The sequence below is a fragment of the Dicentrarchus labrax genome, unplaced genomic scaffold (genome assembly GCF_905237075.1).
Source record: "Dicentrarchus labrax unplaced genomic scaffold, dlabrax2021, whole genome shotgun sequence".
Taxonomy (NCBI): Eukaryota; Metazoa; Chordata; class Actinopteri; family Moronidae; genus Dicentrarchus; species Dicentrarchus labrax.
In genome coordinates this window covers 25,328,000-25,346,567 of record NW_026136715.1, presented here as the reverse complement: position 1 = coordinate 25,346,567, position 18,568 = coordinate 25,328,000, and the positions used below count along the sequence as shown (strand labels likewise).

At 41.8% G+C, this 18,568-nt stretch overlaps 1 protein-coding gene across 3 annotated transcripts in view; it reads left to right on the top strand.

Moving 5' to 3' along the window:
• Positions 1 to 1,308: 1,308 nt before the first annotated feature.
• Positions 1,309 to 18,568, top strand: part of arhgap4b (Rho GTPase activating protein 4b) — a 35,896-nt gene continuing 18,636 nt past the window's right edge. The window contains exons 1-11 of one of the 3 annotated variants that reach the window (XM_051424080.1): positions 1,309 to 1,642; positions 10,287 to 10,641; positions 11,619 to 11,687; positions 13,053 to 13,224; positions 13,331 to 13,493; positions 15,645 to 15,707; positions 15,818 to 15,991; positions 16,232 to 16,360; positions 16,673 to 16,894; positions 18,003 to 18,104; positions 18,240 to 18,425. In XM_051424080.1, coding sequence (XP_051280040.1) covers positions 11,630 to 11,687; positions 13,053 to 13,224; positions 13,331 to 13,493; positions 15,645 to 15,707; positions 15,818 to 15,991; positions 16,232 to 16,360; positions 16,673 to 16,894; positions 18,003 to 18,104; positions 18,240 to 18,425 — 1,269 coding nt within the window. In that variant the 5' untranslated portion in view covers positions 1,309 to 1,642; positions 10,287 to 10,641; positions 11,619 to 11,629. The remainder of the gene's footprint in view (positions 1,643 to 10,286; positions 10,642 to 11,618; positions 11,688 to 13,052; positions 13,225 to 13,330; positions 13,494 to 15,644; positions 15,708 to 15,817; positions 15,992 to 16,231; positions 16,361 to 16,672; positions 16,895 to 18,002; positions 18,105 to 18,239; positions 18,426 to 18,568) is intronic. The other 2 variants (XM_051424081.1, XR_007887567.1) reach the window with 2 other exon arrangements.

The window sequence follows — 18,568 nt, the reverse complement described above, 5'->3', positions numbered from 1 at the left end:
GCTGGTGACATTGATTGTTTGATTCAAAAATACCTGACAGTGAAAAGAAACACATCACACTACGATCTGTGCTACCTTATATGGCAATGCATATAGGCACCTTGTGGTATTGTGTATCTGGCTGGTTTAAAGGGGCTCTTTTCCACGAGGTAGAAGTCTTTTGTCTGTCTCTGCTGCTCACATTTTTGCTGGTTTCATTTCTGATGATACTGCGCGGCGGTGCTGGTGCAATCCAAGGATTAATTACGTCCGTGACATACTATAAAGCCTACAGGCGAAGATTTGATTCTGTTTAAGTGTGCCCTCGGTGCACGTAACGCGCCTGCACCAGATGTTAGTAACCTCATTCCCAGACAATGTTGCTGGCAGTGAGCAAGAGCAGAGACACGATGCTGCCTAATGTTCATGATACCTACTGTAAGTGTGCACTGTGAATCTGCCTGACATGTTGGATGTATTATAAGCAGTGCATATATATACACACACAGAGAATCCAACAAAATACTGAGTTCAACTTTGATTCATTAATCATGCAGCAGGTTTTTGTGATAAATCATCCTCAGTATTGATGAATTGGATACAGAATGTGCCTAAAAGATGATAGAGTGAAGGGATGAAAGCTGCTGAGAGAAACACGCTCCTCTTTTATTCAGCTTTACAGATTTATTGTAGTCATTGCAATTTGCAAGGGCATCAACTAATCCTACAGACTGAGCAGGCGTTAATAGAATTAGTGATGCAAGTACAACTCATTTGTGGGTGAAGTACAATGTGATTTGCTGTCGATATGTGTCTCTCAGTCAGTTTGTGTTCTTTCTCAGCTGTCAAGAGGAAAAAAATGCACCACATCCGGCGCAACAGACAGGAAGCACAGGAGACGGTTGCTACCAAACACCGTTGTCTGTGGATGTGTTTATGCAAGTCCGTGGCTCTTTTTGTGTGCGTGCGTGCATGCAGCTGCTCGAGGACGTGCCTCCATGCTGCGTGCGTGTGTGTGTGCGTGGAAACGGTCGCATCCTGCACGAGAGTGTGTGAAGAGAAAGGATGCTGTCATGTGATGGTGCTGTGAGGGCGAATAATACAAGGTCATCAGGAATACATTTCGAGAGAGAAAGGGATGGAGGGAGGGAGGGAGGGCAGTGCAGGCGAGGGATGGATGGATGGATGGATGAGAGAGAGCTGGAGCGAGGGATGCTGAGGGAGGAAGACGGTATATTCATAGCAGCAGCGGTATTTATAGCCGCCCAGAGGAGAGGAGAGAGCGGGGGGCGTGGCTTGGGTTGTGGCTTTCGCACTGCTTCACAAGGCAGAGAGGGAGAGAGGGAGGGAATGGGAGGAGAGAGGCAGCTCTGGCGCGAGTGAGAGAGGGGAGGCTATTTGGCATATTTGGCAGGAGAGGGAAGAAAGAAAGGAGGGAGGGAGGGCTGTTTTTGAGTGTTTGTGTGTGTGTGCCTGAGAAATGAGAGAGAGAGAGAGAGAGAGAGAGAGAGGGAGGAGGGTACTGAGCTGAGAGAAATCTGTCAGATTCAAACACACTGCTCTCTCTCTGTGTGTGTGTGTGTGTGTGTGATAGAGAGAGAGGGATGAGAAGAGGAGAGCTGAGGAACAGATAGAAAGAGACAGAGGAGGACCACAAAGTGAGGTACGTACGGCTGTTCATGAATCCAATAACAACCTGTGTGTTGATATATGTGTGTGTGTGTGTCTGTGTCTGTGTGTGTGTGTGTGTGTGTGTGTGTAAAAGTGTGTGCATGCTTGTGTACATGTGTGACTAAAGTGTATGTATATCTAGTTTGGTGTTTTATAGGGACACTGTATCCACTTGGGGCTTTCTAAGTGGACAAATGGATGTGGGCTACTGACTGTCAGGGATATCAATTATGTAATATGTGTGCACCATTTTCAGTGTTAATGCTCTGTGTGTGTGCGCGCGTGTGTGTGTTTACATGCTCGTGTAATTATGCCGAGGTGTTTATGTGGCCATTGTGTGGAGCACTGATACAGTGCCTTGACCATATGGGGTGATTTACGGCCATTGTAAATATAACTCAACACTCCTGTGCTGTTAGAGCTGTAGAACTGAATTCCACCCCCCAGCGCCATCAACCCCCCACCCCTCTGCTTATCACCTGCACTGTATTGACAGCTAATTCACACTCTGTTATTATATAATGAAGATCAGCGAATGGCTTAAACAGCCTTCTCAAAGTAGCATTTCCTTTGTGCTGTTGGTTTACGGTGCAAGAGCAAAGATTGTGATGATAATGCTACAGAGCAGCCTTTCCTGAGAAACTGGAACTGAAGCTCTTGCAGGTGGGTTTTTAAAAAAAATCTTTTATTTGATGAGTTTACCTAACCCTAGAGGCAGGTCCAGTTTCAGCATCAGTTGCAGTTTTCATAAACGTACAGTATGGTCGTGCCAAGATTCTGACTCTCTGTTGACTGTTCACATTGATTTTACTCATCAGCAACGCAGCTCACAGGTTATATAGGAATACTGTACTTTTAAAAACTGCAGAAAAGCAAGTCCAGTCCAGTCTGTAATGATGGTTGACCATCTTGGCTTCACTGCATCAGAACAGCTATGAAACCAGTTGTTTTACACAGACTCTCTGGGACTAAAAACATGCAGAATACTCTTTGTACCAGTGAGGAACGTGTAACAAATGAAGTATTTCATGCATAAGGTGCATGCATTCTGATTCATTCTGCATCCTTAGGCAGTGGCTAACCTGTGAGCTGTGGTGGACAACATCATTTTACATCACTGAGCAGAATAGTAAAAGTCATGCATTCAAATTTGTACTTTTTTACTAAAAGTACAGAAGTATTACCATGAAAATATACTTAAAGTACTCATTATTCTATATATAATATTGTTGTATTGTAATTATTAACCCTAACCCTAACCCTAACCCTACTTTAATGTGGATATGTGGAGTAAATGGTGCAATATGTGCCTCTAAAATGAGAAGTATAAAGTAGCATATAATGATATGAATCAAGATTATACTTCAGTACAGTATTTTGAGTATACATAGTTACTTTGTAGTAACTGCTACTACCTGTAGTGCAGTAGACCCTAATCTAAATTGACCTATAACAGCTCTGTCATAGAAAGCTGTAGGAAACTGCTGGTGGAGAAGTGAAGGTTTCAGCAGGGCCTGAGGAGCGGATGTGGCCAGCCTCTCAGCCTCTCAGCCTTCACAGTGCCCAACTGTTTTCATTTCACTTTTTTATTCATGTATTTTTTCCCCCAATTTTTGCCCCCTTCCAGGACGTACAGGTATGCATTCCACAAACATTATCTGTAAATGATCCTCCACATAAAACTCAAGGCTGGCTGGACCTGAGAAATGTAGACAGCAGTGGAATTTTTTCTGTGCCCTTTGGCTTTAATTCTAAATTCTTCAAAAGACCTGTCTGAGGCTAAATTCATCTCAGTGCTATTGCAATTAGGTACCACGCCAGAATCTGAAAGGCACCTTACACTGTGTGTAAAATACCAAGCTACATTGCCAAAGACTATTAATTTCCACCCTTAAGACATTGGTGGCCACACTTTATTTTATGTGATGTATTATAAGTTCTCCACTGCCACCTTGAAACTAGTCGTCCCTGTGGTGCGTGTTTTGGCAGTGACGAGAACCTGGATTAAGCAGTTGCTGAAAACTTTTTGAGATTTGCAGGTACAGAGTAATTCTCCACAGATGGTGTGAGAGTAAAGCCTGTGGTGGCATACTATGATTTGGTTTCCTGTTTGCTATGCACAAGAAGCAGCCGAGAAGGATATAGAAGAGTGTAGAGAGACTTTGGCAAGAAGCAAACTTGTGACATGATGAATACTTATGCATAGCTAATCTTGCATCGCCCTAAATCTCATGACACGTTCTAAATGAAACCTGGGGCCAGAGCCAGTATGAGGGCACTCTACCTGTTGTAGTGCAATGAGGCTGGCTATATGAGCTGCTTTCAGATTTGCTTTGCAATTTCGCAGCCAATGAATGAGCTGATGTCAGTTAGCTTCAAAGCAGATCAACTTCAGCGCTTTGCAGAAGCATGCCTGTGAGAAAGTACAGGCTTAGAATCTGATTGGTCGTGTATATTTAATCTGGAAGCAAGACTGTAATTTCTGAAAGAATAAACAACACTTTCTTCCTCTTACAAAAGTTGTCAGCCATAAAATGCACTCTCACTTAATTCATCACAGTCAGGGCTTTTACTGCTACAGCCTTACTTGGTCTGCTTTGACCAGTAGCTTAAAGTGTAAACTGAACATAGATACAGTATTTCTGTGTAACTAACTCCTCTTTTCTTCTTCCACCGTTAAGCCAAGTTTTAGCATCTAGCATTATCTTGGTCCACAGTGGCTGCTGTTCAGCAAAGGTTACATAGGGTCGCATTAAAGGGCTAGTGCAGTGATTTAGTATTGTCATTTCATAAAGCTGATTTTTTTTAAGCAAATTTTTAAAAGAATTGTCAAAATTGATGCAGCAGAGGCCAAGATACCCTCAGTTTGAGTCTCTAATGTGAGTAAAGCCCCAAGAATACTGGAGCTTGCATTTCCCATAACGCCCCATAACCATGATGATATCATTCAGTTATTTTGCTATACAGAGCCAAAGAAGACATCATACAACTATTTTCAGTCTGAGTAGTACTTCACAATGTATGAACCTACCGACTATTTTTGATGACAATTTAGCTGTGGGGGCTTCCAGTGAAGCCAGCGGATATCCGGGCCAAAACTTCCTCTGTAGTCTAATTAGCAACTTGATAGGTGCGAGGAATTACGAGAAACACACGTCTAACAGATATCTGCATATGCAATCAGCAAATAAAATATCTCTTTATAGAAATCACCCTTCTCAAGACAAATAAACTGACCTTTATGTGTGAAATAGGTGGAGTGCCCCTTTAATTAAGTGATCTTTCACTGGAGGGAAACTGCACCATATTGCCAGACACTGTACGTCCATCCAAATAACATCATTCAAGAAAAGAATATACATGACAGAGCCCAGCAGCTGTTGCTCTACCGTAAACTGAAGCACATTTTAATCTCCTGCTGTAACATCTTCAGGACACGATGAGGTCTGTAGGACAAAGCTGCTGTGAGCTGTAACTTTGACAGCACAGGTTCAGTCTGTCATTGATTGTTTGATCTAATTCCACTACGGTTCATGTCAGTGCTGCACCTACAGTACTCCACACAATAAGGTAACACGATGCACACTTATATATACTGAACACATGAATCATTCTTAAAGGTTCCATATGTAAGATTCTGAAGCATTTTACATATTATTTCTATGTATTAATTACTTTTGAACGGCAAAGTGTGAACAGGCCGTTACTTAGACCGTCCCCAACTTTCTTAGTTGCCTGTGGACTGATTTCTATGCATTTCTATGGTTTCTAGAAAGGAAGTAACGTTTATTTTGTCATCCCGAGTGCCTTCTCTCACCACTTCCCTACAGTGTCAACAATGTAAAACACTAGCTAATGTGAGCTTATAAATGGAGTCCACTAACATTGACATACGACTGGCACCCACCACAATACAGAGTCCAAAGTCAAAGCTAACATTACTGCAAAGCTTGTAAAATGTATTGTGATATTGTGGTTTTAGCTGGCTAACGTTTGCTTGCTCGCTTACGCTTAGCTAATGTAGCATAATACTGTAAGCTAGTTACTTTGGCCCCCCCACAACGCCAGCTGGCACTGGATAATTCAGCATGACTGGTTTACAGCTGGCGGGCTAATCTTAGCTTGCTTGCTCGCTAACGTTATTGCTGGCAGAATACTATCTGAGTGAATATGTCAGTTGGCTATGTTAGCTTGCAAAAGACTTTACCAGGTAACGTGATCTGTGACAGGCCCTACGAACTTATATATTATGACAAACGGTGTGGATTTTAATCATCAATACATTTTGTAACAGTACAAAGCAAATGAATGCTTTCATTTCAGGGCGAAGCCAGCCAGGGGCATCCAGCTGCTTGTGGCTTGGGTCTGGCGTTGGTTACTTTGTGGTGATTTGTTAGGGCAAGTTAGTTAGTAGCATGGAGTGAATGGTCCAAATTAAATATAGAAAACATTGCAGATAATAATGCTGTTCTAAATATTATTAAATAAATATTTATTTTCCAGCGTTAAGGCTATTGTCACTTTTGGCCCAACTGACTGCAGTTCACTTAATGGCCACTGGTGTCGCTATGGTTTTCTTAAAGTTACATAGAACCTTTAAATGGCTGTAAATTGTTGTATGCTTTAAAGCCATTTTGTGTTCATCAATCTGTCCTATTCTACTCCATTATATTCTTCCAACCGTTGTTTATCTCTCTGATTCCCTCTGCAGCAGAAATTGCAGCATGCATCTTTTCGCCTTCTTGATTGTGTGTATAAGCCTCTCCAATCAGTCTGTCAGACAGATGAGAGTCATTCCTGACTCTACCTGAGTTCAGAGCAGTGAATGTACAGCTATAGCATGTGTGACAGCGCAGATTAGCACAAGATCATGTTGATAACACTCTTGCACCCTTTTAGCATTTCAGTGCTTATCTGGGATCATACTGCGCTGATATACACGATACTTCCAACGCCTGTGCCTGCTGTTACAGTTCAGCTGAAACCCAAAATATTTCCCAAAAGTCATGGAAGTGGAAGGAAGGAAGTGAGATCATCTAGCAAAGGGTCTCGTGGACACCCATGTGTTTTCTTGTTGGACATTTTCTTTTGCATTAGCAATGGTTTGGCTTCGTCCCAGGTTTGCAGGCATCAGGGAGGATTTTCTACACATAGGATGCAGCTGTTTAGAAAGAATGCAGCTGTAAGGATTTTTAGAAAATGGTACATTTTTGCAAGAAAACATGACACAAGATAACGCTCTGTACTGTAACAGCGTAGCACAGTGTGATTGGTCCTCTCTGTAACGTCTGGAAATCCCCACACAATATAGGCCATAACTTCAAGCAGAGTATATCATTTGTGTTACTTCTGCTTAGTGCCTGTTTTTTTTTTTTTTTCGATGAAATTAGCAGAAAATCCCCTCAGTGGTAATAAGGATCTATCGCTCTGTACCACATGTATCCTCTCTTGTCTTCAATCTACTTTATATTCACTATGTGTACCACATGACCTCTTTCTTTCAATGACCTTGACTTTAAGTGTGAAACCCTGTTCTCCGATAACCTCCAACTCTCTGCCCCCCCTCGCCAAGATAGTCGTTTTCCCTCTTTTCCCTGCTCTTTTGCTGTATCTCTCACAACCCCTCCTCTCTCTTTCTAAGATCATTTACATTTGCTTTGTTCTGTGCAGATTAGGGTCGTGCGCTGATGAAGGCCTCCAAGGTCTCGGGGCCCTCGCAGTCTCATTTGTGGAAATCTCTCCTCATTTGTCTGCTGCACTTCTCTATTTACTCTCTGGTTCTGTCTGAAACCGCCACTGAAGTGTGTCTGGATCACATCCACCGCACAGTTTTGGGAGAGGAAACGAGAGTGAAGATCGAACAGCACTTCTCAAGTCCTGAATGATATGCTTTAGTTATGATAGCGCTGATATATGTCAGGTCTCTTAAACAGTTCCTTCAAGGTTTCAAACCTGCATCAAAAATAGTTTTCCCATAGTGCTGTGGGTTATAGAAGACTGCATGAAACCAGGTCAGGCAAAATTAAATGAGGTTAGTGTTGTAGTCAGTGTGTTTTTCTGGTCACATTTTGCTTCAGTTGCTGGTCAGGGTTTTAACCAAACTCAAATCATTGCTTGAGGCTGATTGAGGAACAATGTTTCCAGTTAAAGCAGCACACGTTGGCACTCATTGCAGAGTGCTGAAACCTGTTGCGAAAATGACACAGGATGTGGGAAGTGAAGTTGCCTCTGTGTGTGTGTGTGTGTGTGTGTGTGTGTGTGTGTGTGTGTGTGTGTTTGTCTTCATGCCTGTATGTGTGACAGTAAAAAGCATGCCACAATGTGAAGTCATCTTCTCATTTCAGTTTACGCTGAACAAATAGATATCTATTTAAATACCTGTGTGTAATGCAGTGTAAGCATTTAGTCACATGCATGTAGGACTAATTTGATAGACCTTTAAAGTAGGCGAGCTGGGCCTTTAACTTCTTCTGTATCAGTTGATTCCCATTGTCTTCTCAAGTTGGCTTTGTCATTTAACAGCCTCGAGCAGTTTTAGTCATTTAAACCAGGCTTAATCTTGCAGTGATTTAGTATTGCACTTCCATGACGTTGCAAAATTTGCAAGAGATAGTAGTACATCTCAGTGCATCTTTTCGTTATACCATTTCTGCCTGGTAAGCAACCATATCTTTTAAATTGGCTTCCTCTAGTTTGTCGCACATACTTTCTATTGCTATTTTGGTTGTGGAAGTAAAATTCAAGCCCCCAGGAAGAGTGGCTGGCTTTGAAGACACTTTGACATAGTGGCCAAACTGTGTGATGACAGCAAGGGTGCTTATCAACGGGCCCCAAAATACTTTTTCCCTTAAGCTCACATTGTGAAAGAGGTGGTTGTAAAACGATTGATACATATTTTTGAGCGTCATAACCCCCGCGAAATGACTAAGGATTTGATTAATTCTGTCTGATAGTATTTGAAAAGTATGCAAGAGCCGCACAATTCATTCCATCATGTAATGCCCATTCATGTTAGCAGAGGGTTAAACCAGAATTTAGCACGTTGGCCCCAATCAGCCTGGTGGAAGTGTCTAGTGTGCTTGTTCTATGGGCCCCACAATGCAGAAGCATATGCGGAAGATTCCTGTAACTGTATACAAAGAAATGGATTCATCCCAAACATCCAATTTACCAACTCTTCAGACGTTAGAAACACCCACTGAGTGTGTGAGTTTGTGTGTGTGTTTGTGTTCAGCTTGGCCTCTGACTGAACTCAGGACTCACTATAAACTCTGGTTCTTCCTGTTATACAGTCTACCTCCCTTTTCCTCCCTGTAAATTAATTTTTTAAAACAATTTTTTGCTCCACAATTCGCTCCACCTTTGGCGAATTCTTGTCTCATTACATATTTTAATTGATTTTTGATTTGTGTGCAATGTGCTGCCACAAAACATACACTACAAAAGATGAACAAATGTGTTCTGTACATAAAAACTACAACTCCCAGGGTGATTTCAGTAAGAAACATCCTCAACTTCACAGGCCTGTAACATGAGCCACTAATGGCTGGCAGAAGATAAAGATGATGCTACTTACAAAACTGAAAAGACAATCTGCAGCTTAAATGAATTACATTTTGATTCTGGTTCCATTTTGGATGAATTTAGCGACTATGGTGTATGTCATAGCCATTTACTGGCTCCTTATCCATAGCAACAGCGGCTGAGGCTCATGGGTATTGTCGTATTTCGACCCATCCACTATATAACAAAGTTCAAATAATAAAGTTTCTATGTTGACAAACCTAGAGATCATTACAATAATATTCTGAAATAGGAATTGAGTTGGGGAAAATGCTTCTGGAACCATTGGCTCCTCCCACTTTGCAACTGTATTAAGATGACATCACTAGGGTTCTTTTGCCAAAGCTCCTCAAAAGCTATGAAAGACACTATACAACTGTTTTTCCCAGGCTCAGAAGTACTTCTCATGATGAGCAAACTGGCTTTGATTGGTGAACTTTCCCTTTAACATGTGTTAACAACAGTGGTAACCCACAAAGCTACTGATACTGTTAACACATCAACAAACCACGAGTTGAAACCTTAAGTATATCAAAGGTCAGGTTCAGGTGGCTCTCATTACATCCAATATGCGATATTACAGACAACAGTGACATACTGACTGATGTCTCATCTTTGACCTTTTGCTTATACAGTTTGTGTAAAATAAAATCATTGGAGGCATTTGCTTGTGTGTTTGACCATTACCTTCATGGACATCCCCAACCCCCGACCTCAAGGCACTGTATGTCCTTCATTACTGCTCTTACTCATCACCTCTCATCTTCCCATCCCCCATCCACCATCCTTCACCCTTCCTCCCTCACATCCTCATCACTCTGCCCTCTTACTGTCCATTCGGCGCTCTGCCCCCCCTCCCTTCCACCGCTGTCCCTCCTATTAAATCTCCCTTCTCTGGTGTCACTGTCCCTTTCTGTCTTGTCGCCCTGGCCTCATTTGTCCTCTCTGGCGCTCTCATTTTCACATTCTGGTCTCAATAAATTCTCTTTCTTGCCCCCTGTTGATGTCCATTTCCACCTCCTCTCTCACAATTATCATCTGTTCTCTCTATTTCCCCTCTGTCTGCTGCTCAGGCCAGTCCACCTATGGATCAGCATTCATATCAGAAACCCAGGGGATTCCACGAACACATCGACTGACATCCCCACGAGTGCAGCCGATCAACACTGATGCTGATCCCCTGCACGCAGCTGTAGAGCAGCAAGGCCGAGGAGTCAGGGGTGAAAGGTCACAGACTCGAGACCCGGAGCAGGCGCTGAGTTTGAAAAGGTTTCGAGAGGGGAGACTGTGAGGCTACAAGAAGAATCAGGGTTCAGGAAGGAAGGTCTCAGTGACAGACGAGAGTCAAGGGGTCAAAGATGATGACATCACATGGAAAGCTGAGGAGGGAGAAGGGGAGTCTGGCCGAATACGAATCGCAGATGAAAGGTAAGTCACACTGGATGTGCATATGTGTGCGTCATGTGCTTGTCTCTGTGTACGTCTGTGCCCTTTATTGCACTTCTGCTTGTGCATGTGCACTACCTGCATGCATGAATGCATATAGGAGGGCACATGCGCATTCATGCATGAATGTGTGCGGTTGCTCATCCAGCCATAGAACATATTTGTTTATATATATAGATGCGTGGAGGTTGTCACAAACCGAGAAAAGCACCCTTGTTTGGAGCTTGATAACAATCCATGCAGGGTCTCTTAAGGCCAATAGTAGAACAGAATGCTTTAATCAAAGTAAAAAGAGGAGCATGATCGATATTGACATTACAAGATTTTCATGTTACGACAGCAGTGTGTGTGTGTGTGTATGCTGAGTTTTTAGGGTGCATGCCGTGGATGGGTGGCTCTCTGTACTGTACTACAAGGGTGTATTTATAGCCAGTATTAGTGATGCTGTCTCCTCACATCCAGTCAGCCCCAGGCTGTGTACTCACACAGAGACAGAGAAAAAGAGTAAAGAGGGGAAAGAGGGAGGACTGGCGGACTGGGGGGTGGGAGGTGGGGTTGAGCAAGGAAGATAAGAAAGAGAGAGCCAAGAGCAGGTAAGAAGAGAAGAGAGAGAGAGAGAGGGGGGAGAGAGCAAAGCAAAGGCGGCGTTATTTGAGAGAACGATATTTGTATTAGCCTTTTCAAACCAAAGTGCAGCGAAAGGGCCATGTCGCTACTGGCTTAGCCGTGTTTGCATATGAGCTTGTGTGTGTAATACAAGGTTATGTTGGGTTATTACAAGTGAGCTGTGTGTAATAATGCTGTCAAATTAAAAACAGTGGAAATCACACCTCCAAATGACAGCAGGGATTAAAACCTGTTCCCTGGGGGAGCTGTGTAGATAGAGAGATTGTTCAGGTGAAATGTGTGAAAAGACATTCTTATATATTCTCTAATTGGATCATTTCTTATTAATTCAGTTATCGTATGAATGAACTATTCTTCATGGACCAATGGATGTCCAACCACAGCTCTAAAAATACAGCAGTGTGAGTTATAAACTGATTGTGTGTACAGGTATTGTTTCCTCATGCACGAGCGCACATGATTAGATTCTTGCACATGTGTGTGCTTTATACTGACACTCTGTATATCTCCATACTATACACTGTATGCCTGTGTGCATACATCTACAAGCAGGAGCAGGTGTGATATGCATAGATCCTTTTTTCCTAATATTTATTAACAAGCAATATGAGACAAAACGCATATATATATATCCCTCCCTAGAATGCTCTACAGTACTGTATATGTGTAAGGTTACACACACGCATGCACATACCTCCAAATATGTACATACATACTGTACTTTTAGATCCATATCTACTTGTTTCATAAAGGATATATGCTTAACAAAATAACTTTCCCACCACTGAAAACCAAATTTGACCATTTTCTGTTTTCTGGCTGCTTCCATTCTGAATAAATAATATCCAACAATGAAAGTACCCAGAGCCAAAAAGGTTGGGAACCACTGGTTTAATCTTTAACAATACCTTGGATTTTAATGTGTGTTTTTATGTGTTTTCATGTAAAATCTTAACTAATCACTGTTAAGTAAATGTAGTACAATCTACAATACTTGCCCCTGAAATTTAGCGTAGAGTAGAAGTATAAAGTAGCATGAAAATACAAAATACAGGTACCTCAAAATCACACTTAAATACAGTACTTGAGTAAATGTGATAATGTATGTGCAGAGTTTGACTCTAGAAGGATGTTTTCACATTCATCTGCTGAAAGTGGAAAGTTTCTCTGTGCTCATTGAATATCAGATTTTAAGGGGCGGGGCCTACCAGCACGATATGTGACATCACAAATAGTCTGGAAGTCAGTGCTGGTCCAGTATGTAACTTGTACAGTATGATGTAGAAACTTGAAGCCACCAGTGCACATCCACTGAGAATGGACTTTACAGTGAAGTAGGAGACATCTTTAGAAATTTAGAAATTAACAAATTTTGCATATTCAAATATTCCGAAATCGTTAGCTAGCTAGTTAGCTGGCTAGTTACATCTGATTGCTAATGTTAGCAAATGGTTGTCTTCGTCAACATAGACGAGCCTAGCACATATATAGTACGGGAAAGGAGAAAACTGACAAGGTTCCAAGGAAGGGGTTAGGAAAGGTCAATTATGAATAGATGAAAGAAGGAGGTCACCTCTTGCAAAAGAAAATCTGATCACTGTGTTCATCCCTGTATGTGTTCTCTTTTCACACTCTTTGTTTGCATATGTCAGTATGTGTCTAGGGTTATAAGCATATATTCGCTTAAATCACTGTCTTCCTCTTTCCCTCCATGTCTCTCTGTCTGTCTGTGCCTGTCCATCTCTGTCTGACTCTGTGTGCGTCAGACCTGCGGGCCCAACTGACCGACCAGATCAAGATTTTAGACTCTCAGGTGGAGGTGAAACAGCAGCAGCTCTCAGACCTCTCTGAGTTTCTCCGGCGTCGAGGCGACATCGAGGCTGAATATGCGCGGGCCCTCGACAAACTCACCGAGAGGTTCACCCACAAGACTAAGAAGTGAGTGTGTATACAGTCTACAAGTGCACATGTGTCTTTTTTCTCAGGTGATTCTGAAGTGTTCCATTAGACCACATCTCAGTATGGATGCCTGTTCTTTCTCCAGGAAGGAGCAGTGGGGTCAGTCTGTGAGTCAGGTCTGGTCTGTTTTGCTGACTCAGACTCGTCTGGAGAGCCGGGAACACGCAGCACTGGGTGACACCTGCTGCAACACACTCACACAGCGGTTGACACACAGTACGGAGGATACACACCGCCTGCACAAGCGGGTGAGTGGATGTCACATCTGTGGTGCAACAGAAACACCAGACACATACAAGACTTACAGTGAAAGGTACAGTAGCTGTACGCAGGTAGTCGTCACGCAGCCCCCCCCGTGTGCAAATAATCCATTCAACCACAGATTCTTGTTTTTACATTACGATTATTTTGAATGTCATCTTCCTATCCTCCTAAGCTAATGTTGCTGATCATATTCAATGCTGAGATATGGGGACGTGGTAAAGCTGCTTGGTGCAGTTTAAAGCAGCATATTATCAGACTCTGAGAGTGAAAACAAAGGTCAATGTTGTTGAAAAACTGTTCATTGTAAATGGCAAGGAAATTTTGCAGCCTTATCTCCTAAATTTTGACTCGTCACAATGCTTAGTTGTACAAAATTGCCTGGAGTAAAATGGTATCATTAACAATAGAAACGATGGCCAAAACCATTCAAATAAGGTTGTAAGAAAATATAATTTTCTTCAATAAGTCTTTTACTGTCTTAATTAAAGCAGCTACAAGGAACTGTTTGTTTATGTAGGTCATCAGTATTAAATTGAGACTGTTTCGTAACCAATTAAAAACTCCTTGTAGTAGGTCTAAGTCTTGTATTTTTAAATCAAGTAGAGGTGATCTCACTTAATTGAAGGCATTTGCTGTAGTCTGTCAGTATCTGGAGCAAAGCAGGATAAGCAGATCAGTACACTAATATAAAGTTACACTAATAAACAACTGAAATCTCTCCACTCTGTCAGCTCTGTCTCTCCTGTAGGAAAAATAAGCCCAAGACTCAATGCATAAATTCACAAAGATGGTTTTATTTTTAAGTGCTGGCAGATTCATTTTGTAATATAGCACAACACTCAAATAAGTCCAGTTGTTTCCTGCCAGCCTTGAAAAGTGAACAGACTTTATAAGTTGACACACACTGGACAAAATGAAAGTCTTCTTATAAATGCCCCTTCATGTATTTGTCTTGGAACCGCAGTAGCATCTGCAGTCTCCTTCATTCATCAAGTACACACACTGATCTTGCCCAAATTACTGGTTGTCAGATACACTCTCTGTACCTTCTCATAGTTGAAAAGTGAGCAGAATTTTAATTAAGCTTCTACAGTCGTTTCAGAGCACCTAAGAGGTGTTGTTAGGCCTGACGCCAGGCAGAGCAAGACCCTTTTAGCTTCTCTAAAATCACTGCCAACACTATATTCAATCTGTTATTGCTGCCATCAATGTAGTTTTATGCACAAAATACCAAGTGATAATGACTAAATTAGAATAAACATGAAATATTAGTTTTTCCACCAAAACAACACAGTTGCAAAGTGATGAATTACTATTGTTTTGTAGTGTTATTTTTGTATTTATTTAGCAACTTTAATTTGAGTCCATTTTTAATTCAAGGAACAATTTGACATTTTGGGACTATTTGCTTTCTTGCTTAGAATTTGAACTACAATTGCAGTCTTATTTTCTCCCTGAGGTTGTCTGGCAACTACATAAATCTAGCACAAAACTCTACGTAAGACAATTTATTGTTTTGACATGGTTTGATTTGATCAATTAAACTAGATATAACAAAGTTAATTAGTGAACTTTAGAGATGTGGGAGGTGTATTTTTCAACTTTGGACAGACGAGGCCAGGCTAGCTGTTTCCCCCCACTTACAGTCTTTTTGCTAAGCTAAGCTAATTGCCTGGTGGCTCTAGCTTCATAGGTATTTAGCGTACAGACATGAGAGTGATATCGATTTTCACCTAACTCTCTGCAAGAAAGCAAAGAAGTGTATATTGCAAAATGTCAAACTATTGCTTTTAAATAAATCTTATGCCTTCAAAAACATAGATATAGAAATTTAGATTTGATGTGCAACTGTGAGGTCGCCATATTGGCATTGAGTTGCCTGAATTAATTGCTTTCTCATTTTTAAAACAAATCAAATCTCATGAAAATAGGGTCCAGAATTAAATGAGTTACTGTCGATTTTGTAGTGAAGTCTACATCTCTCAGTCTTGATAACTAGCTGATCTTGACCTCCGCAAATTGGTGGTCGCGCAGACATATAGCGCTGGCATATGGCAGCAGCCAATGATGTATCTCTGTTTCTATATCTATGTAGTGTAAGTGTCAAATGTTTCTATCTATGTTGTAAATCGCAGAGCAAAGAAGTTGGCATCCAGATGCAGGATGAGCTGCTAAAGGTCACCACTGAGCTGCAGACGGTGAGCATTTTCTGTTGTTGTCCTTGCATGCAATAAAAATAATGTAATACGCATTGACACTGGCAATGCTGACATGGAGTTTCCACTATGTGACATGTGTGTTAATGAAGGCTCTGAAGACATATAACCAGTACCACACGGACTGCCTGATAGCTGAGGGGAAACTGAAGGAAGCCGAGCGGTTGGAGGAGAGGCATACCGGCAAGTCAGCTGAGCTCGGCCTCGGCCAATCAGGAGGACAGAGGCGGAGTTCTGTCAAGAAGATGGAGAGATTGATGGAGAAAGTGAGTGTGTGTGTGAGAGAGAAAGAGAGAACAGGACACAGGAGGTAAAATTATCAAAAGCATTTCCTGTTTTTTGAGTGTGATTAGGTGTATAAACCTCCTTTGTGGTTTTGATTGAGATGAGGCATGTTACAGTCATCTTTTATCAGCACATGTGGCTTTTTGTTCTTGTGTTCATGTATGTTATCTTCTCTCACTTGTTTTGTTTGTGTGCACACACACACACACACACACACACAGAGGCATGGCAGAGTGCAGGAGACCCAGCTGAAGTGTACTAAGGCTCGTAATGACTACCTGCTAAATCTAGCAGCAGCCAATGCAGCCATGAACAAGTACTACCTGCAGGATGTCAGCACTCTCATCGACGTAAGAAACACGCAGTTTGTGTCATGTGATTTTTTACTGTTATTTTCTGAAGAAAGGCTTAAATATTATGCGGAGAAAGAATAGAATAGTTTAGGTTTCCTAAGAAAAAACTGCCTAAAATAAAAAAACCTTCTGTCTTATACACTTTCTTTACCCCACACCACCATCATCACATCATTTGTTTATTCTTTCTGCCCCTTTCTCCTCTTTTTTCCCCCTCTTCTCCATCATTGCCTTCCCACCTCATCATTTCCCATCTTTCTCTGTGTCATTCCTTCCATACCCATGTCCTTTCTCCCTCCCTGCTGGCAGTGCTGTGACCTGGGTTTCCATCTGTCCATGGAGAGGGTGATGAAGTGCTACCTGGCCAGTAGGTGGCGCATCCAGAAGACAGAGGAGACGGGGCTCAAGCAGCTGGAGGCTGCTGTGACGTCCCTGGACCAAGGCGGAGACCGAGATGCGTTGCTACAGCAACACGATGCTGCCTTCTGCCTTCCGTTCAGATTCAACTACCATCCACATGAGGGAGACCAGGTGAGATCACTGTACCTCTGGTGGAAGTGTATGGTTTCCATCGAAGCCCAAATCTTACTTTTTGTTAAATTCACAGGTATTGCACCCATTGTTTAATGGAAGACTCTTGGATATGCAACATAAATGCTATTTTGGTTTGTTACTTACCTACTGCATGGACCCATTTTGCAATTAACCAACTTGCAAAGTTAGCACTAATTATCCAGCTAGCTACAGTCTATAAAGTCTGCTAGCAGCTGTTGCTTTTGTCTATTTCTGTGTGAAATCAAAGACCCAGTGTTACTAAATTACTGTAATTACTAATAATTTCAAGTGTAAACCCTGACACTGGTAATATTGTCAACTGCATTAGTGTCCAGTGAAAGTTTGGCAGGCACTGCAGCAATAATTAAGCAGGGTGGGGCTTTCATCCAGCGTGCAGTCCAGTTAAAAGCTGACCCTGATGCCTCTACATTGTCCAGTTTAAATTTAGACCCTGTGGACTGTGATGGTTGGCCTTAATAGTTATATATGCAAAAATCCCTGCTATTAGATATTGTACTAGAGCACCAAGACCAAAACAGTTGGGCGCAACAGCCTATCAGACTCAATTGACGAAAATTTTACCTAGGAGATAATCATAAAACCCACTTCCAACTGGACAGAAACAAAATAAAACTCGCTTTTACCATCTTTGTTAGTCTTTTCCACTTTCCATGCGCCTGTCAAATAATTCCACTAAAAGTGCTTGTTTTTGCCACTGACTCAGATCGTTATTGTAAGTGTCTGACAACACTATGGAAATGATCCTTGCAGAGACAGACCTTATTGTTAAAGGGTAAGATTGTTTAACCAGAAATCGCTGTTATATTGCTTTCGCATGCCACCAGACAAAAAACAACAACACAAAATGCTCCTCAACTCATTAGTGTTTTTAAAGTCGATCAGAAATGAGGAATGAGGAAAAAAAGAATTTCCTCTGAAAGTATCACATACTTTTAAAGTATCCCACCCCTCCCCAACAAATACAACTTTTATTTGATTTCTCTCTCCAAACAACATCCCGCTGGTTTGCAGTTAATGCACCCTTGTAGTTTTATATATTCTATTTATTGTTTGTGTATTTCAGGTGTGTGAGGTGAGTGCGGAGAGCCAGGTGAGGTACGAGCTGGAGACCAGGTTCCAGCAGCTTCAGTCTCGACTCGCTGCCGTTACCTTGGAAACAGAGGAGGTCCGATAATTATTCTCACTACCTGCTTTCATAATGATCTGTTTATCTGTCTGTCCCCGTCCGTCCGTCCGTCACTCAATCAGTCACAAAATTAATTAACTGAATTAACAAATAAACATTTCTTCCCTTTCTCAGGTCAGTAAAACGCTTAAAGCCACACTCACAGCCCTGCTGGACACTATTTGTGACAGCGACTGTAACCCCTCCCCCGACGTGCCCAGCAGCCTATCACAAGAGCCCCCTGGAGGAAACACCGCCCTAAAACTTACCCTTGCCAAGCGTCGAGCCAATCAGCAGGAGACAGAGACCTACTATTTTACAGTAAGTTATTGCACTTATAGTATACCATATCTGCCAACAGTGATGGAAGAAGTACTTGTTGTACTTATAGTATTTATACATTTATGCATTCAAAATATTTCCTTTTTACGGGTTTCCACTGCCTCTTGTCGTCTGATTTCAAG